This window comes from Grus americana, chromosome Z (assembly GCF_028858705.1).
Source record: "Grus americana isolate bGruAme1 chromosome Z, bGruAme1.mat, whole genome shotgun sequence".
NCBI lineage: Eukaryota > Metazoa > Chordata > Aves > Gruiformes > Gruidae > Grus > Grus americana.
Genome location: NC_072891.1, coordinates 20,915,502 through 20,939,201, shown reverse-complemented (window position 1 = coordinate 20,939,201; position 23,700 = coordinate 20,915,502). Strand labels below are relative to the sequence as shown.

The 23,700-nt window shown below is 38.3% G+C and overlaps 1 protein-coding gene across 6 annotated transcripts in view; it reads right to left on the bottom strand.

Moving 5' to 3' along the window:
- The window catches only part of MAP3K1 (mitogen-activated protein kinase kinase kinase 1), a 64,213-nt gene that overhangs the window by 13,536 nt on the left and 26,977 nt on the right, over positions 1 to 23,700 (bottom strand). For all 6 annotated transcript variants that reach the window (XR_008574676.1, XR_008574677.1, XM_054810090.1 and 3 more), the window contains exons 2-11: positions 14,077 to 14,227; positions 11,344 to 11,550; positions 9,315 to 9,515; positions 8,299 to 8,415; positions 7,593 to 7,741; positions 5,284 to 5,405; positions 4,470 to 4,551; positions 4,165 to 4,342; positions 611 to 901; positions 59 to 180 (exon numbers count right to left, since the gene is read on the bottom strand). Coding sequence is in view for 4 of the 6 variants with exons in the window: in XM_054810090.1 (XP_054666065.1) it covers positions 59 to 180; positions 611 to 901; positions 4,165 to 4,342; positions 4,470 to 4,551; positions 5,284 to 5,405; positions 7,593 to 7,741; positions 8,299 to 8,415; positions 9,315 to 9,515; positions 11,344 to 11,550; positions 14,077 to 14,227 (1,620 nt within the window). In the remaining 2 variants the exon portion in view is untranslated. The remainder of the gene's footprint in view (positions 1 to 58; positions 181 to 610; positions 902 to 4,164; positions 4,343 to 4,469; positions 4,552 to 5,283; positions 5,406 to 7,592; positions 7,742 to 8,298; positions 8,416 to 9,314; positions 9,516 to 11,343; positions 11,551 to 14,076; positions 14,228 to 23,700) is intronic.

Here is a 23,700-nt window from a genome sequence, read left to right as displayed (position 1 = left end):
GCTTCAAGACATTTCAGTAACAATCCAAAATGAATTTGGAGTTCATGAGACATCATACCTGTTGGCATCTGCACATTTAACTAATATCGTCTCTACAACTGGCTTGAGAAGTCGCTGTAGTTTAGTCCTCTCTGCCAAAGTATGACAGGGTGTATATACCAGCATGGCTCTTAAAGTTTTCTAACAGAAAGGAAAAAAGCAATACATATGAAATCAAGTTAGCTACTCATTTTTTTCTTAAGAGTTGTAAATAGTTTTACATAAATTGCATGCAAAACATCAGTGAAATGTTCAAAGGATGAAGAGTTTACTACATATTCATTGTTAGTATGTATTCTTTGAGGTTGGAAAGAACCTAGTCATACAAGTACTGTTAATACATTGCACTGTAGCAAGCATTTCCTTATATCTGGCCAGTGGAGTCATGACATTTCACTCTTGATGAGGATTTTATTCATCTCACTTTCAGATGCTGGTTAAAAGTTAAGTCACCAATGGTGCTCAACAACAATTACTAGGATTCCTGACTTCATGTATCTCCTCCCTTTTCCTCCCCTTCAAAAATGAAGTAATTTCAAAATTACTAGAATACAAGTAAACAGCTACTTACTAAAGCAGCAACATACACTTTGTAGACAGGGTCGGCACAAACCATGGACAGCACACTGCAGCAAGATTCCACCACCACATCTCCTGAGATGGTGGTCTGAGATGACCCACTAGCTGCTCCTAGCGCTCCAGCACTTGTGTTGTTTCCATTGCTACTTCCAGAATTCCCTGTACTTTCACCATTAGCCAGTAGCAGAGCACCACTAACATCATGGGAAAGACGTCTTAGTGCCATCTCTCGTATATTCCAGTTTCGAGAAAACAAGCAACCAACTAACTCCATTCCAAATACCTGTCAAGGAAAAAGCAACATTACATGAGTCAAACTGAATAATACTTGTGTTGGGTTTTGTGTGGCAAGGTTTTGGTAGTGGGAGGGGCTACAGGGGTGGCTTCTGTGAGAAGTTGCTAGAAGCTTCCCCTGTGCCTGATAGAGCCAATGCCAGCCGGCTCCAAGATGGATCCGCCCCTGGCTAAGGCCAAGCCAATCAGCGCCTCTGTGATAACATATTTAAGAAGGAAAACAAAAGAGTTAAGGAAAACTTTTGCAACCGGAGAGAGGAGTGAGAAGATGTAAGAAGCTCTGCAGACACTAAGGTCAGTGAGGAAGGAGGGGGAGGAGGTGCTCCAGACACCAGAGCAAAGATCCCCCTGCAGCCCATGGTGAAAACCATGGTGAAGCAGGCTGTCCCCTGCAGCCCATGGAGGAAGGATGAGGGGGTGTAAAGATTCCACCTGCAGCCCGTGGAGGACCCCACGCCGGAGCAGGTGGAGGCACCTGAAGGAGGCTGTGGCCCGTGGGAAGCCCACGCTGGAGCAAGTCCGGGCCGGACCGGTAGACCCGTGAAGAGGGGAGCCCACGCCAGGGCAGGTTTGCTGGCAGGACTTGTGACCCTGTGGGAGAGACCCCACGCTGGAGCAGTTTGCTCCTGAAGGATTGCACCCTGTGGGAGAGACCCACACTGGAGCAGTTCGTGAAGGACTGTAGCCCGTGGGAGAGACTCCATGTTGGAGCGGGGGAATGTTGAGAGGAGTCCTCCCCCTGAGGACAAAGAAGCAGCAGAGACAATGTGTGCTGAACTGACCGCAACCCCCATTCCCTGCCCCCTTGTGCCGCTGAGGGGGGAGGAGGTTGAAGCCAGGAGTGAAGTTGAGCCCGAGAAGATGGGAGGGGTGGGGGGAGGTGTTTTAAGACTTGATTGTATTTTCTCATTGCTCTACTCTGTTTTGCCTAGTAATAAATTAGATGAATCTCCTCTCTACATTCAGTCTGTTTTGCTCGTGACGGTAATTAGTGAGTGATCTCCCCCTGTCCTTATCTCGACCCAAGCCTTTTGTTAGACTTCTCCTCTCCCATCCCGCTGGGGGAGGGGTGAGTGAGCGGCCGCGTGGCACCCAGCTACCGGCTGGGCCTAAACCACAACAATACTGCAACACAATCCTGTGCAACCTGCTCTAGGTGATCCTGCTTTAGAAGGAGGGCTGGACTAGATGATCTCCAGAGGTGCCTTCCAACCCTTACCAATCTGTGATTATGGGATTAAGTAACTTATGAAGAGAAAAGCAATCAAAAAGAGCAATGAAATGTTGCTGGTGGAAAAATCACCTTAAGAAGTCTGACAGCAAAAATGTGTCAGAAGGTACAGTTTTTTAAAAAAAGATTCTGTCATAGAAATGAAACATCATAAATGATAAGTCATTGGTTCTCCAAAGACTCTGTTAAGACAAGTGGGACAATGACTGTATGGATGGTTTCATTCACTCTGAATTTTAATTATCCAGTACAGAGTTTGTTTCTAGACAATGATATAAACAGCCCTGAAACCAAGGTCCGGCTACACCATACAAAAGTTACAACAGAAATACAGGCAATACAAGTTCTCCCACTTTTAAGAGTGTGACCCCACACTCAGTTGAACCCACCTCTAGGCTCTAGTGGTTATTTTATTTTGGCCATTTGGCTCCTGCAACACAACCTGGGTAACAGTAAGTGCCAACTTTGTATTTATATGACACCTGCACAACCAAAACTAGAGTTAAAAATACTGCATTTTATTACATGGACCTTTAATACAAGGCCTGAGATGGAGTCCAAAACTGAAGCACCAGTTAAAACAAGAATGGAAAGCCTTCTCTTCTGATGCAAGTTAAACATAATTCTTTCCAGTAATAACAAACCATAAAACTGATCAGATTCAGAATAAATTTTTGAATTGTTGATCTGACAAATCATAGAATGGTTTGGGTTGGAAAGGACCTCAAAGATCATCTAGTCCAACCCCCCTGCCATGGGCAGGGACACCCTCCACTAGACCACGTTGCCCAAAGTCTCATCCAGCCTGGCCTTGAACACTTCCAGGGATGGGGCCTCCACAACCTCTGTGGGAAACCTGTTCCAGTGCCTCACCACCCTCACAGTAAAGAATTTCTTCCTAACATCTAATGTAAATCGACCCTCCTTCAGGTTAAACCCATTACCCCTTGTCCTGTCACTACACTCCCTGATAAACAGTCCCTCACCATCTTTCCTGTAGGCCCCCTTCAGATACTGGAAGGCCACAATTAGATCTCCCCAGAGCCTTCTTTTCTCCAGGCTGAACAACCCCAACTCTCTCAGCCTGTCCTCACAGGAGAGGTGCTCCAGCCCTCTGATCAGCTTTGTGGCCCTCCTCTGGACTCGCTCCAACAGCTCCATGTCTCTCCTGTACTGGGGCCCCCAGAGCTGGACGCAGTACTCCAGGTGGGGTCTCACCAGAGCAGAGTAGAGGGGCAGGATCACCTCCGTTGACCTGCTGGTCACACCTCTTTTGATGCAGCCCAGGACACACTGCAAGTGCACACTGCCGGCTCATGTTGAGCTTCTCATCAATCAACACCCCCAAGTCCTTCTCCTCGGGGCTGCTTTCAATCCATTCCTCGCCCAGCCTATAGTCATGCTTGGGACTGCGCGAACCCACGTGCGGGACCTTGCACTTGGCCTTGTTGAACTTCATGTGGTTCACATGGGCCCACCTCTCCAGCCTGTCAAGGTCCCTCTCGATGGCATCCCTTCCCTCCAGCGTGTTGACCACACCACACAGCTTGGTGTCGTTGGCAAACTTGCTGAGGGTGCACTCGATCCCACTGTCCATGTCGCCAACAAAGAAGTTGAACAGTGCTGGTCCCAGTACTGACCCCTGAGGAACACTACTCGTCACCATTCTCCGCTTGGACATTGAGTCGTTGGCCACAACTCTTTGAGTGCGACCATCCAGCCAATTCCTTATCCACTGCGTGGTCTATCCATCGAATCCATGTCTCTCCAATTTAGAGACAAGGACGTCGTGCAGGACAGTGTCAAATGCTTTGCACAAGTCCAGGTAGATGACATCAGTTGCCCTTCCCTTATCCACTGACGCTGTAACCCCGTCACAGAAGGCCACCAAGTTTGTCAGGCATGATTTGCCCCTAGTGAAGCCGTGTTGGCTGTCACCAATCACATCCTTATTTTCCATCTAGCAAGACAGTTCAAAATCAGGTTTTACATTTGAAGCTTCTTTTACAAAGTAAAATTACCTGAATCCATGGATCAGCCAGATCTTTATAGGCAGAAGGGATCTGCTGGACCCCATAATGAGTAGGGTTAAAATTGCTGTCTTGGGTTCTTCTCTGTGATCCAGCTGTAGATTGCTGCTGCGTTTGCTGCTGAACCACACGGATAACAGAAGAATCCACAGGGCTTGGCAATTCATGACTACAGATTAACAACAGGTAATGTGGATTAGCAAATGAAACATTTACTGAAGTAAATACTTCAGCATATTTAGGAACATCAACTAAGGATCCAGAAACAAATTGTTATACACAGACTGAATCCTTACCTATAGAAATCATGAGATCTCCATTTAGATCTACAAAGAGGACATATAAGTGGCTCTCTGTTTCTTCTGCATTCTTCTGCCCCTGGAATACAGCAACAGGATAAGTAGTACTTCAGTTTTACAGAAGCTCGCATTACTATTTCCAAGTTTTACTGAAGAACGTTAGTTTCAGGATAAATGCTTCTCAATGAAGCTGTTTGCAGCAGCCTGATAAATATGGGCATGTAAACATTTTTGCATGCAGAAATGCTTCAGTTTAGCACTACAATTAATATTAGAAGTTATGAACAAAAATGCAGTTCTTTTTGTACCTGAAACATAGGAAATATGTTTTCAAAAGTATTAAAATATCAGAGATGGACTTTTATTTGTTAAAGCAAACTGTAACTATTTATATACTTCATTTAATGTAGTATAGAAGTATACTCTGTAATTCACTATATAATCCTGGCTGATAGTAGATGATTTTCATGTATTCTAATGACAAGTCACAGGGGGCTAAAAGTCTGTTCCTAACATTGCTCTAATTGGGCATAATCTTTTCACACAGGTAAAAAGTTCAAACCTCTACCCTTGAAGTTTTTTCAAAGCATCAAACTACAAATTTGATCTGTGAATAGCTGATAAAATTGGGCGTATCAATAGTACCCAAATGATACCAAACTCTCACAAGAGCTACTGGTCATCACTTAAGAGCAGGTTTCTGGTTTTTACTTTTAAAACAAACAAAAAACCCAATGAAAACATACTAAGTTATAATACTTTTGCACACTTAGAGTCACCAGAAATTAACAAGACAAAGATGACAACATACATATTGACATGCAGTGGTGGTGTAATTTGTTCCTGCAGCCATCTTCACACACAGTCAGGCTCTCTTCATCCAGCATGCCTAACAAACAAATGGGGCACATCTGTTCTTCTTCATCCTTCATACTATAAAAATAGATATTTGTGATTGTCAAAGTGGCATATCAGAATTCAGAACAGGCTTTAACAGCAAAAAATGATTAACTTCCAGTTTGAAACAGTCACTTCTGACTACTGATAGTCTATTCATGAATCATTCTCCTTAACCCTGGTCTGAATATTAAGCAACCAAATTTTTAGAAGCACTGAGTACAGACAACACGTTGTCGACGTGAAAGGGAAAGTCACAAAACACGCGACATCTTTTCAAAACTGGGTCGGATACCAATTAGAGATTGAAAGACGCAGCCTTGGGCACTTACTTTTTTTTTGCCTAAGGCTTCTTTAAAAACCAAACCTTTGGTTTTTTACTTACAATTTGGGTTTGAAAAATTAAGATTTGTTTATATTTTGAAAGCTACCCACATATTTTTTTCCCATCACACTCCTTTCAGAGTATTGAGTTACAAGGTAGTCTTTAGCCGATTACAGATAACTGTAAATACTATTTGATGAACATATGTAAAACTAAAAAAAAACCTAACAGAATATAGCAGCTACTCAAGAATTTTCTGCCACTAACACAAACACTAACATACCTACATATCACACGGGGATTTAAAAAAAACCCCAAAACTAAACAACCACATTTTCCCTGTTTTACATGTTGCTTCCATTTTATTTACCCCACCTTAATTTTTAAATGGATATAACCAGAGATTTTGCCAGAAAAAATTACTCCAGACTTAAACAACATGTAGTGAAAAGACACAATTTTAATATTCTGTAATATTGTTTAAGTGTGCAAAACTCTTACTATTCATAGCAAAAATTTAAGTTACAGTTGCTGTGTGTCTAAAAGTTTGCAGGAACTCTGAATTTGTTCATGAACAATATATTTTAAAAATAAAATTTGTATATACATTGTTTCAATACATATATATTAACTTCTATTTCCTTGCAAATGGTTGACATTTTTTTCCTTGAAAAAAATCCACAAAAATAAGCTTACAGTGAAAAATTCATTTCCACAGTATGTATAGAACACAAGTATTAATTTAACTTTTTGAAGAATTAGTAGTAAACCAAAAATAATTGCAAGTCACAGAAGTTTACTCAGTTCTCATTGAGCCAGTAATGCTAGGAACTAATCATCAGGTACACTGGCAAACAACTGAAAAATCTTTCATCCTGTCAAAAATGAGAACTAACAGAGCAAAGTTCACAATTCAGTGAAGTCAATTCTATAAAAAAAAAAATCCTGCACAACATATCTACGTTACAGAACTCACTTGCCAGATAAGCAGTTCCAGCGTAGATTATGTATTTAACTGCTTAGTTTATGCAGTTTATTTACAGTGACACAATTTGGCAATTTCAAAAAATAAGTAAAAGATTATGGGAAATTAAGGTCACAATCTGTACATCAGAATTATAAGCCTGTCTCAATATATTCATCTAACAGTGTGCTTATTATCGCAACGTAACATACCAAGGTGCTCCTGAAGTTAGGTTTCACTGTACACAACAGAAAGCCTTGGTCTGGGTTTCCTTCTGTGGTTTGACCTCTCTAGAGGATGTCTAGTTGTGCTGGTTTTGACTGGGATAGAGTTAATTTTCTTCATAATAGCTGGTATAGGGTTAGTTTGGATTTGTGCTGGAAACAGTGTTGATAACACAGAGGTATTTCAGTTATTGTTGAGCAGTGCTTACACAGAGCCAAGGCCTTTTCAGCTTCTCACACCACCCCACCAGCAGGTGGGCTGGGGGTGCACAAGGAGCTGGGAGGGGACACAGCTGGGACAGCTGACCCCAACTGACCAAAGGGATATTCCATACCATATGGCGTCATGCTCAGCATATAAGGGACTGGGGGAAGGAAGGAAGGGGGATGTCTGGAGTGATGGCGTTTGTCTTCCCAAGTCACTGTTACGCATGAAGTTAATAGATGCTTCAGTCTTGCACTTACATTTTAAAAGTTTGTTTCCCAAATTCACAAAGGGTCAAAGTAATTTTTTTTACAACTCTACTTAACATTTTTCAAACCAAAGTTATAAATCAAATACGCCCACTTGGTACCATGGTGACTGATGTATATTCGATTCTTTGAAATGAAAGCAGCTTTGAACAAAAAGAATGTAGGTGATTCTAAACCTCCAAAGTTAGAAGAAAACTACAGAACAAAGCTTTTAATTCCTTTAGAAAAATACTAACCTGTTTTCTGAACTAGATGTAGAAGTACTAGATGATGACAATGTATGAGAATTTGACATGCGTGAGACAAACTTCTGGATGGTGTTACGAGATGGAGCTTTGATCCTCGAGCTACGCCTACTGTGATATTTCTGGAACAAACTCTCAACCTAACATCAGAAAAAGATAGCAACAGTCGTATTTATGCTATGAATAGCTTGTAATTAAAAGTAATGTTACTGAAGCTTAACTACTGCTAAAAAAAAATCATCTATTCACCTTCACAATAATGCATTAGTAGTAGCAGCAGGAATTGCAGAAGTCTTACAATTAAACAGATCACAAGAAACACTTTACAACAAAAACTTATTTGCTTATTAAAAACAGCTTTAAGTATAGACACAATTACTTCTGAAGGCTCTCTACTTACTCTCTATTTCAGCTAATCAGCAAGACAAATCTACTCAAATTTGAGTAGAAAATCCAAGATTTGAATCACTCACTGAACTACAGCTCTCTACTATTCTTCTAGTTATGTCTTATTTGCAGCTTGGGGTTTTGTTTCTACTTACAGACCTCTTGAGGCTGAATTAAAGATATAATTAAAAACATATATCCTTGTTGCTTTGAAAAACAATAGTTCTCAGCATTTTTAAGATAATGTCCTAAAGACTTTTACCTGGAGTGTATTTTAGATCTGCCATTAGATCTATTCGAAATCAATTACCTCAAAGTTCTTCAGTGTTTTTCTCCAGAGCATTGGGTCTGAGGGTTCAAGCTGGAACACCCGCAGCATAACAAACAGCAGATGAATGCAAAATGTTCCACGGCCACAGCTACAAGTCTGCAAAGGCAAGTATATGCTACAGCTCTACTGAATTGATAATTACATACATAATTTTTCCACAGTTAAGTGCATCATAGAACATATACTAGCCACCCCTACACCCCCTGCCCCCTCTCCCCCTGCCTCAAAAGTAGTTAATGCAGAATGTCATATATAGGCAGAAATATGTTACATGGCCTTACAGAAAATTTGAATTCACAAAATATTATTCAGGAATATATATGGAAAAGCAGATCATTATTATACCAGTTTTCAATTGATTTTTCCCCTTTAAAAAAAATCAACTGAAGCTGTTGCTACACTTCATACTAGAAGGAATTTATGCACATAATCATCATATATCCATAACATGACAGCAATCAAACTTAGATGTTTCTGTTTACTCCAAACCTAGATATTCCCCACTGCAGCATCACATTAGTACTATGAACGTCTATGAAAAGGACCTCACTATGGGTGTTAATGAAGTTATCACATCCTTAAAGGAATGATGACATATGTTTGCCATATACACACACACATATATATATCCCTCAGAGGAAATTGAAAGACTTTCAGAGTGACAAACTAGGAAAATGAAGTGGCCAAATTTTAGCCAAAAATACTTAGGAGATATAATTTGGAGCCACCTCTAGGAATGAGAAATAGGACAATAGTAATTGCTTCCCAACTACAGTCTTTTTTTTTTAAAAGAGAAATTTTAGACTTGCTACATATTGGACAAAATATGGGCTGATTGTTATTTTACATGAGCACAGATTACAACTTTTAAACATTACTTTATAGAACCATTATCATGGGTTGGCAACTAACTTGATCTAATTTGGTTTTGAACACTTTTCCAAAATTAACTATAAATTAATAAAAGCTAGAGACAACACAAAACTATTCTGTACCTGAGGCCCAATAAACACTCTGTATTTATTATCAGGGCTGTCTCCTCCAATTAAGAAAGAGTTGGGTCCTATCTGCTGCAGCAAGTACAGCCTGGCTCGCATAACTTTGTTGACACGACGATTTGTTTCCTCAGGGCTGTAGGGAGAGAAGCCATCTGGAGATGGGGCTCGTCGAGGTGGGGTTATTCGTCCACTCTGAAACTACATAAGTGGTTCCATCATAAGCATTTCCAGGACAACAGTAAGTTTAGTTAGGTGTTGTGGGTTGTTTTTTTGGTGGTTTTTGTTTTGTTTTCCTCCAAATGACACAGAATAAGAGTCCCCAAAACATTAAACTACTACAACCTGCTTAGACTGCATGATTTTAAGAGGATTACCTTCCTTCCATGACAAGAACTTGAGAGCAGAAGAAAAACTGAAATTTTGTCTGACATCATGACAGAAAAGGAGTTTTTTAAATTGCTTCTGTTTAAGTCTTCAGTGGTTGCCTTATCACATTACTACTGAATTAGCAAGTATAATTCAATGAGAATATAATCATAGACTTGTGACAATACAAGAAATTATTATATAAAGTTATGATGCCAATATATTTCATAAATGAAGAAAACCTATGACTACAGTTTACAAAAGGGTATAGATGGTCAATGAAGAACAAGAGTTTAAGCAATTCCAGAGAAAAGGAAGAAGGATACAGCTTCCTCTCCTTTGCACAATTAAAGTACCTTTCAGCTCAGGATGTTTTTGGTTTTGTTTGTTTGGTTGTTTTTTTGGGTTGTTTCTTTGGGTTGCTTTTTTTTTTGTGGTTTGTGTGTGTGTGTGTTTTGTTTCCCCATGATTAAAAATTCAATGACCCAAACCTTTTAGCTTAACCTTTTATTTTAATTGTCTTCCTTTAAATTCTTCACATTTCTAACATTATGAGATACATTAATGGCTCTGCCCAATTTTAAATCTTCTGCTTTGATTTCTATCCACTTTGAATTTTATGTAATGATGCCATTTATAATTGGCTCACTGTCCATTGGTTAAGTAAAAGACAGCCTGAACTTGTAAAGCTTTTCATGTGAAAGGTTAGTATAAGACAAAGAAAAACAATCAAGTAAAAATGGATCAAAGTCTAAATTAGATAGTTTGGTGGGTTGTTGTGGTTTTGTTTTGGTTTTTTACCATTTCAGTTTCTTTTGTCAAGAAGAAAGGAGCTGTGCTGCAGTGCTGTAACTTGTGATATTTGTCCCTAGTTCAGAAGAATAGCAGTACATATTTTAATTGTTTTTGGAAACCTTGTTTAAAGCAATTAGATCCTGTTCTTCCCCTAATTGCACTGTGAAGTTGTAGACAAGTCCACTGAAGCCAAACTATGGATGAGCATTTTTATAACAAGCAAACCTGTTAGATACTAGTGCTCAAAACATTATACTCTTGATCTTTAATGAAGCCAGTTACTATTGCTCAGAAGATTCTATTCGAGATCTTCTCAAATGTAATGATAGAGATTTTAGTCCTCTAACAATGTACATACCTAAATCTCCCCTAATCTGTATGTACAGATCAGTTCTGGAAGAGATGATCACTGGTACCATACCAGTAACACTTTTCTGCAGAAATCTTAATCCAGTTAACAATCCTGTTCCAATCCTATTCCTCCAGGAATATACCTGCCTGGAGAACTGACATGTAAAACTACAGGAAAAAAACACAAAATACTAACATCTCCTCATGCAAACGAAGCTAAGAGAAAATACATGTCTTCACGACTGAGTATCTATACTTCTTCATTTATTTCCTAGAAATAAAAATTGAAAGCAGGACTGAATTAACAAGAAAACACACCCCTAAGCAGGGAATAGAATTTCACACGTAAGAAACGTAACACGAGATATGCTCTGTGTATCTCACTCAAGTAATACCCTGGAATAACCCCTTTATATCAGCATCTTGCCCTGTGCAAGGAAGATTAATTGCCTCTATAAGCAAAAGATTGCAGAATATAGCTAAATTAAAAATCACATTACAGCTTGCAACTTACAGGCACTGGAGATACCCTTTTTCTTCTAACACCTGGTGATTCAGATTTAACCGTCCTAGAGGATGATGATGAGGAGCTACTAGGAGAAGGACTACGTCTTCCTTTCAGTGTAGGTGAAGAAGCAGTGCTTTGTCCTTCGTCTTGAGATTCTAGAGAGAGTTTGTTCATTTCTGATCCATCTCCTTTCCCCAGGATAGGTTTCACCACCTTGCAGGAATTAAACCATGTGTTAGAATTACAAATTGATCATTTTATACTAAAGCAAAACAAATTAATCAAAACTGGTTTTGCTAGCATTATGTAATTAAGCCCTTATTCTTACATCCAAAGTTTGCATATTCCCTAGGTTCTAATATTAGTATCTAATAGGAGCTATCTTGTTAATCTATACGAAACAAAAGCAAGAACCCTTTTTTCCCCGTCCATTTGTGCAGTTTATGTTAGTTGTGGCAGCAACTGATTTGATTCTCAAAGTACTTCTGTAATTGTCATTCATGATATCTCTAAGGACAGCAGTTTCCCCATTTGGATAGCAGGAGCCAAAGGAATTATTTTCTACAGGCATTGTCTGCTCTTTAAGACCTATAACATTAGATCCATGTGTTATATACAGTAAGTATCAGCTGAGAAATGTTGCTATTTGCAAGAAGTGTTGTGCTGTAGAAAGTAAAAATTACTTTAAACCTGGAGGCAATGCAGCAAAATTGAGGTGCACTGTGCCCTGTAAGAGCCACACCCAGGTCTTCTGCCTGCCTTACAAATAAAACAGCTACACCACATCTGGTATCTGAGCTCATCACTGTGCACAATGCTGCACTACATGAATGGACGCATGTGCTCAAGCACAGTGAGTACAACAGTGTTTTGTTGCATGAACACTGAATTTTGACACTGAGGTGTGGAATATTTCAAGACAACTTTCAGATGCCTGTCCCTCAGACCCACAGAATGCATGAGAAGAGTAAGGCTGCTGGGAATCAAATTAAAAGCAGTCATAGCAGGCAGAGTCAGTCTACATTCCTCCATGTCTTATAGCCTTGACTCAAAACTGGAGGGAAGCTCCAAGTAACACTTCAGATTAACAGGGCAGACTTCTTCTAGAAAGTTCCAGAGGTTTCCGATTTAGGCAAAATTGAAAGAGGCTTTCCCTGCTCAGGGTAAGGGAAGACATATTTAGACCCTGTGCCTTTCTACCTGATTGTTTGGACTGCATCCATGAAGTCAAATACTATTTTAAACTGAACCATTTAACTCATCCAACTGAAACTATTACACCATCCAGAAATGCATTTCAGTTTCAGCCAGCTACAGGGAGAAGACGACAATGAGGAGGTTGTGGTTCAGCAGTTAAGCACTGCCTATAGAAGAAAAACCTGCATCTACAACCTTGATCCAAGCACTGCTCATTTTATTTTAAGAAGTCGCCATATTTGATGTATTGCAAACCTGAACTTTTCAAAAAGCTTTGTTGTTATTGTTTTTAAATATATTGCCATCTGATTATGAAAGTGAACAGGATAAAGGAGAAGTATAAAAAGCAGTTCAGCCTTTTCCAGCCCCCCCTCCCCGATTACTTTAAAGGCTTTTTCGTTCCTGGAAGGTCAGAATGGAAATTCATGTGCCTATGGACAAGTTACAGTTACTAGCTACAACTGCATGAAAATATTAAAAATGTAAAATAGTAGTAATTGAGAATCTGGAGCATCAAAAGTTGTGTTAAAAAACCCCAGAAACCTCAAGGGAAGTGGGCTGAGCAGGGAAACAATTTCAAGCTATACAGTAACAAAGACACATTTAAAATATTTTAAAGTAAGAACTGTTTTGCATTATTTGACACTTTGATGTATTGTTTTTTTGGTGCATTTGTAAGTATTTTCAATGTTCTTTCTCATGACAGAAAGTTACCAACAGAGCCGTGTTATTTCTGTTCTAGAAAAGCTGCCTCCAAACACTTGTTTACTGCATCAGACAATGTTAGCTTTAAATTAGCACTCTCATCAAGTGGTACATGAGAGCCACATCAACCAATGCAACTATACTTCTAGGTAATTAATTGTTATTAATTAACTAGCATTATACTCACTAGAATTGTAACTATGCTTAGTAAGTTTCAGGTTTAATCTGCCCACAATTTCTTAAAACTGCTTCTGAACAATTTATACACAATGATTACCCAAAAGGCTGATAGAATACTCTGGCATCCAAAATTTAGCAGAGTTGAGATTTGTGTGAAGGAGTTACTCAGCTTTGGTTTTTTTCTGGTTCCAGTAAGATTGCCATTTGTTTTTTCATCTAGCAAAAATTCCATATACTTCCGTTACAATACGTAGAAAACTAACATTTTCAAACTACGGAAGAGTGAATTCAAGAAACCCCTAAGAGCTAAGGAAGTACAAAAGGACTATAATGCAGTTTTGTACTCAAGTTTTTACCTGGTGAACAGGAGCTACTTTTGTTCTTGACATTAGAGGGCAGTGTTGTCACAGTTAACACTACACAATCAGCAGCACAACTGTATGTTCTCAAAAATAAAGCTTAATAAATGCATACATTTCAGAAAGTCAGCCACAGTTTCCTGTTAAACAGGAAAAATATTCATAAAAATGAACAAGAGGACCATAATTAAGAGTATGCAAATTGTTAAGGTAAAGAGGTTTCTAACAGAAAAAAATTTAAGGGATTTTTATTTGTAACAGCTGTTACAGATATTGCCCTTCCATCAGTGCCGCTTACCACAGGGCCTCTCCTGCTTCTTCTTTCCAACCATTCATGCTTCCAGGCTGGCATGCACGTTGCCTTGAGTTTCTCTCTGATCATGCGCTCTTCTGGGCGGTCTTCCATCTTCTGCAACCCCCTGAGGGTTTCTTTATTCTCCATGTCACGACTACAGCAAAGAAAAAAAATACAATTATTTTTAGTTAAAATATAACACCACAGCATTCTTAAATTTGTGCCATCCTATTGTCCATCTCCTTACAACACAGCTACTAAAACATTACTTCCAACTAACTGCAGCAAGCAGTGATGACCTACAGCATATGCCCTGTGACATTCATGGCAATAAGATGATGTTAAAACTACAATTCCTATCTTCATCAGCAAAGTATTACTAAGGTTCATTTATCACAAATCCCTACTTAGAAAATGAGAAGTTTTCACTGGTCAGAAGGAGTAGTCCTGGTATTTTTTTTCTCTCATTGTAGAGACAAAGGAAACAAAGTATTCTGAGGCAGGAAATAACTCTTCCTGTTGAGTGCTGAAATGTAATAAGCAGCTGGATACTGTAAACAATACATTTTCTTTCAAGCATCTAAACCTACTGTTAATAACCCATTTTAGACAGTGTCTAGCAATTAAAGACTTAAAAATGTTTATAAATAGAAACAGTCAACCTAAGAATTAGTGTTTTTTCAGAGGTTAAGCATTAATGCTTGCTTAACTTCAAAACTAATGCAAGTGACATAAGTATTTGTCCCAGCATTGAATTCCATACTATTGCTTTCTAGAAAGAGAGACAAAAAAATACCTAATGACAGTTCATGAAAAACAAAAATATTATAGCAGCTGGTAGAGTCCAAATAGAGAACGTCCTTAAAAGTTTAAAATAACGTGTAAACTATTGTGTAAAAAGGGTCAACTTCACATTTTTTCCTCAGTCAAAAATAATCAGTTCAAAGACAAAAGTCTTTGAATAAACATTATGTTCTGCACAGGAACAGTACAGTTCCAAAATAATATAAATGCAAGTTAAAAATATAGAGTTACTCTGTTTTTTATTTTAGTTATTCCATGGCATGAACCATCTCAGTTGCATGAATACTTTGTATACAAGACAGAAAACACTATCCCAGCAGTGAAAGAATGACACAGTATTTCATTTGTTCATATAACCATGATTAACTTCCCAACTGATATAAAAAAAGTCTTTTAGAGGCCCTTGGACTTGAATTCATGAACAATGTAATACAACAGTGGAGGCTTCACAATCTGTGCTTGTTCTCTAAAAAGCAGAAGCAACTATCTTCCTCTCATGTGACAGCTAAACTGATCTACTCTAGCCTGCACAAAGAACTCTTGTGCTTTTTGCTCTAAGCAGGTGGGAAGGACCAACCGAGTCTGAAAGCTTTTGCTTAGTAAACCACGGTTATCTTTTTTGCAGAATTTAAGCATTATGTGTATTTTTATAGAACACAGTTTCTGAAGTGGTCAAGAAAACTTTGTATTTTAACTCAAGCTTGGCTAAAATATTTATTATATATTTTTATGCTGTTGGGTCTGTGGAAAAAATATTTTTCCTGTGACTAGACAAACCCCCTGCATACTGCAGGACATCCTCATTTTGTGGCCCTGAAGCTGCAGGGGGTTTTTTTGTTATTACTATTTTTTTTTAATCTAAAGCAAACCTCTTCATCTATTCCAAGCAAGCTGAAGTTTCCCTACATGACAATGGCTAGGTTGCCAATCTTCCATCAATGTACCTCAGCACAAAATAAAAATAATAAATCCAGAATATATTCCACCAAGGACTTGATCCGGCAGGGTACACAGCATTCTGATCTTCCTACAGCAAAATCTATTCACGAGTCAAAGTGATGATGTGCTTATGTGACTGTGAGGTGGTGCTTTATTTGAATAGCAGTGACAAAGCTAAGGAGCAGGCCAAAAAATAAATCTCAGAGAACATCCTGGCTTGGACCAGGGAGTCTGACATTTCTCAACAACCCACTCCTCTGCTTGATCAGGAAGCAACAATTTTGGTCTTAAATGTTTCAGCTTTTCATGAATCAAGAAAAAAAATACAAGGCTTTTTTCCAGATAAAATTTAACTTCTAAAAGAATTAAAAATATGGGCATCTAGCTACCTGCAACCAAACTGTCAACAGGTCCTGAGAACCCTGGGCTAGTCAGTAGGCCTGGAGGCATGCTAGGAGCAGCACTGAGCACTTGGAGCAGGGACAAAAGAGTTAGCATTCCCCGAAGTGAGAAGGCCAGCTATTAGAGTCGTAGATAGCTTCTTGCCCCTAACAGTTCAAGTAGTGCTCACAGTTTCTCTTTTGCCATTAAGTATTTTTAAGGATATCAAGATCAGTAAAGAAAAAAATCAGATCAAGATGGGCAAGGCATTGTCTGTCCTCCTGCCAGTCTCCCATTCCTTCTCCTGATCCACTACTGTTGGCATCTATGATCTAACCATTTATGTCCATGCTAACAAAGCAAAAGATCAGGTATTGCACATTCTATTAAAATTAAAAACTTAACAGGGAACTTTCTCAACCTGGTACTAAATGGCAGCAACTGCCACTTAAAGACAGCATTGAACACATTACTTCATAGAGACTAATTAATCTGGCTTCCTAAAATAGCTACAAGGATTCCAGCCAAATGTTATATAAGTGTGAAATTAAGTTATATTCTTCTGTTAGACTACCCGAGAAACACAAAAGGGAAAACAATAATCATATTTCTTTTTTCTAGCTGCCTCAGCTTCTTCCATAGCTCATCATCTTTCCTTCAGAATCACATAGGCTCTCTTCATTTGGCTAACACATCATCCACTGAAGCTCACAAGGAGTATATATTGAGTGGTACTCTAAATCAACTGTTTACCTTTCACTCACATTAAAAAATTGCCACTTTCTTATGTCATTTAGATGAATCACTAACAAGCATTCTCAATTAGAAACACTCTTCTATTTACCTCAAATAAGCTTGTATCTTATACATATATATATGAAGCACACTTATAAACTACAAATACATTTATATGTTATAAAAATACAGAAAAAGCATAAATAGTGCCTAGATGTAATTAAACAGAGAAACTTAACACCCAGCAGGTTCCTGTGGAACCTCTGATGCCCTGGGGTCCCAGGCTGCAGTGCCCCCATTAGAAAACACTATCAGGTAAGAGTCCCTGCATCTTTACATCAAAGTAGTTTTAGAAGCTAAAACATATCACATTTCTTCCAGCATTTTTCTGTAAAAGGGATACAAATCTGTACAGAATGTGAAAACATGAAAGAAAAACTATTCTGTTATTTGGCTCTAAAAAGAGAACTACTGAGCTTACACCTCTATTTTGGCAATAATCATTATTTAGTCCCAGTTTGATACACCCCTTGTCTTGTCTCCCTGTAATTTTATCACCTGTCTCTCTTGAAGACTGGTACATCAAAAGGTGTATTTTTCAAGGAGAGTATTTCACTGCTAACAGGACAATATTCACAACCAAAGCACTAACTCCATAGACTGAGCCATCACCTCCAGTGGAACCTCACAAGCCTTGGTCAAGAAGGATCATCCCCTCAGTGATGAAGGCTCAGATCTCCAAAGATGGTATGTCTAAAATTACAGAGGTAAGTTACTTGCCTGGATTTTCTAGCTCCTATGAAGTCAAATCCACCTACCTGAAATATATAAAACATTGGTTGGATTGCTTACTCTGTAGTCACCCAGCCATACTTTGAGATTTTGGTACTATTCTGTAGCCACTGAAAATGAGTCCTCCTACAAAACAAGCCAAGAAATACTAGCCTCTGTTTGCAACAGATGCTTGCTACAAAGCTAATAAAAATGGGCTTCTCTCTTCTGCTTGTTTCCTAAGAATGTTATCAGACATCTGAAACAATTATGAGAAAAGCTCCTAGGGCTCTCTAATCCCTCCCACTGTTATTTAGTCTCCCAGTACCAACTCAGATGCATCAAGGTATACACAATACTGGGGTATTTTTAAGATGTGAAAATAGCAGTTACATTGCATGAGCTCTCACACACTTCACTCATACTAAAATGTTTGCACAGGGAATCTAGCATTCTACCTCTATAAAACTAAAAGTTTACACCATTATTGAGTGGAATTTCTAGAAAATACAGGAAGTAGATAATTTATATTGATACATGAGACCCAAAGCTACTAATTATTGTGCAGCTTAATTATCTTCATAATTTTATGTGTTTGGACTAATACATCTGAAGTGTGTTAATACAGCTCACACAAAGATTTGTAAGTTTATTACTGTATGATAAACTTCAGTATCCCAACAGAGAACAGATTCCAGATGCTCAGTTCACGTTATAGCAAATGAAGAGAATACGCAAGTCCTGCCCCCATCCCGGTGCAACATATTACTGGGCCTTACTACAAGAATAGCAATAATGTCATTAAAAAGAAAAAGATTGCAGTGTGAGTGCTCACTGACAGTCAACTATGTGATCAGTTCATCTGCACCAGGTTATAGGATCTCAATCATAGGTGTTAGAAAGGGATTCGTTTTTCCCCTGGTTAGCCCACCAGGGCCCTCTCTATCCCCTGTTAAACTGTAAGACCCAAGTTTTACTTGGTCATGTATCACCTAAGCTAACTCTCCCCTTTTAACAGAATCAAAGTCTTTACTTGTAGTATGCAGTTTAATCTCTTAGGCACCAGACTGAACTTTGGATTCAGATTCTTTAAGCCCGTCAGTGACAGGACAAGGGGCAACAGGCACAAACTGGAACACAGGAAGTTCCATCTCAGTATGAGGAATAACTTCTTTATCCTGAGGGTGACCGAGCACTGGAACAGGCTGCCCAGAGAGGTTGTGAAGTCTCCTTCTCTGGAGATATCCAAAACCTGTCTGGACACGTTCCCATGCGACGTACTCTACGTGATCCTGCTCTAGCAGGGGGGTTGGACTAGATGATCTCCAGAGGTCCCTTCCAACCCCTACCAATCTGTGATTCTGTCGTACACCAAAACAGGACTACTAGGTGAAATGCAATTGGCTAAGATGCAGAAAGCATCAGGTTAGAACAGGTATGGTCCTTACTGATGTGAAAGTCTGAAGCCATGAACAGAAAAATGGAATTAAAAGCATAGAATCATTTAGGTTGGAAAAGACCTTTAAGATCATTAAGGCCAGCTGTTAACCTAGCACTGTCAAGTCCACTGCTAACCAACTCCATTGCTACACCATGTCCTTAAGTGCCACATGTACACATATTTTAAATACCTTCAGGGATGGTGAATGGTGACTGCACCACTTCTCTGGGCAGCCTGTTCCAGTGCTTGACAGCCCTTTCAGTGAAGAAATTTTTCCTAATATCCAATCTAAACCTCCCCTGGCACAACTTGAGGCTTTTTCCTCTTGTGCTAAAACTTGCCCTTGATAAAACTCAAAATTGACATCCTAAAACAAAGTTCTCGTTGCAGATTATTTTTATATGTCCATATATTTGGTATATGAGAACATTCATACTGTTTTGAATTAGTGTCTGCCCTACTTTTAAAGATGAAATTGCTTATTGCATATTGAATAACGGAGCAGAGTAAAACGACTCCACACATGACACAGAATTAGACAATTAACTCCCCTATCGCCAGAGAACATCATCAGATATTTTATACAAAATAATTATACTTTGAATCAGTTTAATATAATAGGGATAGGCAGATAAAACCATGCATACTACATTCCCCACCTCCAATTAGAATGGTGGAAATAAGATGGCATACAAACAATTAACTTGGACAGGATGAACTACGTAGATTTTCAAAAGCTACAAGCTATTGAATACTTTCTGGAGGAGTTATAAATGAGAAAGGGAATACAGACCATTTTGGCACCGTTCAAAACAGCACAATTATCTGCAGATACCAAATGTTCCAAGATTGCTACTGGAAAGAGAATTTTAAATTTTTCTCAACAAAAGATGATCATAAAAATAAGCGATATAAGAAAGCAAATAAAAATTAAAGGCTTACAAACATGTAATTTCTTGCAAAGAAACATATTATGTTTCTTTAAACGATTTAAAGCCTAATTCAAAAAGCTATAAAACCCAACAATGTTTTGCCTTACAGGAGGAGACCAGAGACCCAGAAAGACATTTAGCAGGTTTGGTCTCATTCTTTTCTTTTTGTGATTTTACTGCCATGCTTCTGTGATTAAAATAATTATTTCTCACCAGGGTTATATTTGTTTATTATTGTCATCTACTAGTTGTCCTGAAATAGCATTTAGGACTCATGAAGCAGGACCCTAGTATGTTAATCATCTCAATTTGGTTTTTATTTACGTATCTTGTCTATGTCTGGTTTTGTTATGTGATACTAATCTTTAAGCTTACACTCTATTTTGATAAATATATGGATGAGATATATGAAAAGAGAAGAAAAAGCCATCTGAGTTACACTGGGAGTTATGATCAATAATGATTTCTTATGATACAGGAATAATAAGCTGTACTAAATAAGCACTAAACTTTGCTTAAGAGATATCTGTCTTGCTCACTGACACTCAGAGTCCCATTTAAAAAGTCCCTGTCCCACAAAGACTTAGGCATACTCTGAATTTTGGTCCAAAAGCCAAACATGACTAAACATTTCCACATATATTTCTGTCTCTAGCATAAAATGTGCAGAAATAAAGTAAAAAATTCCTTGCAAACTTATTTGGAGTAACTGCTAGGTGAAGAAATACAACCCTATAGCAACATATTACAACCCTTCACTCACTTATAGTAGATCCACGGCGGACAACCTATTTTCTATCAGCAGAAAGTCAGAAGTCAACTGGCTCTCCCCACGAAGACCCAGACTTATGATCTTCAGTTGCTTAACTCTCTCACGTGTAATGCCCTCGCACATATACAGAGTGCTCTGTGCTGTATGGGGAGAGCACTGTCTGCCTGTGCAACAAGGGGACCTTTTGGTGATATCTGTCAACTAATTTAGCCACAGGCCAAGCATACAGTAACTACACCCACTTTAACAATGGCAGCTACTATTACAAATGTTTATTTTTGTAAGATAACAACAAGGTAGCATGACAAAAAAAATTACAGGAAAAGGCATTCAAAACTTCTGCAAGCATATGGCTAAAAATGGCTATAGTTTCAGTAACTCCTATTTCAACTTCTTTAAAATCCATAGTATAAAGAGAAAAATAAATACAAGAATCTTATTGGATGAGGGGGGCAATATTTAGTGAGGTAACTTAAAAAAATAAACAAAAATCTATGTAGTTAGCAAGCAATATCAGCAAGTATATGGACTACTCCACAAAAATATACCATTTTTTTTTATCATCCTCAGTGTATACCTGAGATTTAAAAACTTTGCTGCACTCGTATCTCACTTATAACAATGTACTTAAGGTTTTAATTTATAGTAATGCATACTTCTTTAGAAATGTAATTCTTGATACTAATTACAAATTACATACTGTCAGAGTAAAAATGCAGTGATCTCACATACCTTTGATATGGGCCTGGATAAAAGAAAAGGAGTTATCTTCAGTATTTGCTTAAAAATTGACATAAAAATTGCAGACACATTCATATAGCAAAGCAAAACACTAGAGAAGCATCACTTTACAAGAGCTCCAGCTTGTCACCTCCATCTTTAAGGAAGGACGCAATGTTCCATGTGAACATAATTTGATTAGAAAGGCTTTGCATTCAAATTTCAGTATAGTCATTCCTTCCCAGGCTCCTAGGCACAACATATTGTCCTGTGAACAAGCACCTGGGAAAAACAGCTTCACAAACCATGGGCACCTTGCCATAACAGATAAAAATAACATAGAAAGATGCATGAGCATGGAATTATATAGACAGATATTACACTTAGGCAAAACATGCTAATATATGAAAAGGAATAGTTTAATTTCATCAAGACATACTTGTGCAACAGCAGTTAGAACCAGTATTAAACATTTATACAGTATTTGAGGGAGGATATAAGAAGGAAGAGCTATTGGGTCAGCTGGATATCATTTTCCTTGTCTGTGAAACAATCCTAATAAACGAAGCAAGGAAAACTAACTTATTTTTATCTAGTCAGATGTATGGGGTCCTAAGTCCAGGTTCATGAAACAGTAGCAATATTTGACATAAAGTGCAAAGTCTTAGTTTAAAGAGCTACTGATAGTGAATAAAGACACCTTCCTTACTTTCACATTGCAGTTAGGACACTACCGCCAACCCTCAGCAGGTTTTGCAGGCCATCACTGTCATCCCTTGGCTTACTAAAACCAGTGCTCAGTATGTACAGCTCTACATGCCAGATCCCTGCATCCTACTTTGACCTCATTCCTAAGTTCTCTAGACCAATGGCTTCAGTAATCATTACAGGGAAAGTAGCATGTGAAAAATAAAATTTAAAAACAAGGCAAATGTACACTTCTTGCAAAAAGTCAGATAATTTGAATTCAAATCAAGTAAATGCTATAGGGAATCTGAGGATGGTGCTTTCACTTCTGCCTTTCAGCAGTCTACGGGAAAATTCTTTGGCTACCTTTCATTTCTTGCATTTATTTTTGAAATTAAGGAAGAATTTTTGATTCAAAGATAGCACTTTTTAGGATTCCTATGCTTGCCAGCTACAAGAAATATTTTCCTTCCATCAAGATTGTTTAAAGTGATTGTTTTGTAAAACTTTGTAAAATATCACTGTACTGGTTACGCTTCCACACCACTTTGAAGACTAAAAGCAACTCTATGTCTAGGGAAGTATGGAAAGATTAAAAGATATGACCAACACGACAAAATAAAATCACACTGTGGAACAACCCCAAATCTACACTGATATTCACCCATCCCCCATTATTGCATTATTCTAACATTCTGGTATACGTACTTACATGGTAGTTGGAACAAATCTGTCTCTATCCTCATGTGGGACTTTAAGGCCACAAAATACATTGAAAATAAGTAGTAATATTATTATTTTAAAATAAGTAATGAACTCTAGATCATGCCAACTGTATCTATGTTTGGCAGAATGATGAACAATTTTTTAATGCTGCTAAAAACCTCTTTGAAGAAGAATGGAGGAAAGTTTTCCAGAACTGGAGAGTTAATCTTTCATTGTGCTTTCTAATCAGCGGCACAACTGAGTAAGAGTAATTCCAGTTCATAACTCCATTCTGACATGTCCTCCCCAAGGTAACTGTATGGGTTTTGGCTGGGAAGGAGCTACAACAGTAACTCAAACTTTCATATATTATTGTTGCCAAAATCAGAGTAGCTAAGTTTACCAATGACACCTTTGTATTGATCCAAAAGAATCAGGGAAGGAGGAAAAAAAGTGACAAATCACAAAATTTGTAAATGGGAATAAGCACATGCAGTTATGGTACACAAGTTTTGTGGACATACAAGGGAGTTAAAAAACTATAAAGTCAAAAAACTGAAAATATCAAAAATCAAAAACCCACCCATTTCAAAAATATCAGCAGCAGCACTCAGGTAGTTTTCTTTATTGCCATGGACAGGTATCACATTAAAATGACTTTAAGACAGCTTTTTCATTTATCCTAACCCACATGCACAAAAAAGAAATGACCACTGTCTTAAAAGAGGAAGTAGTCTTAC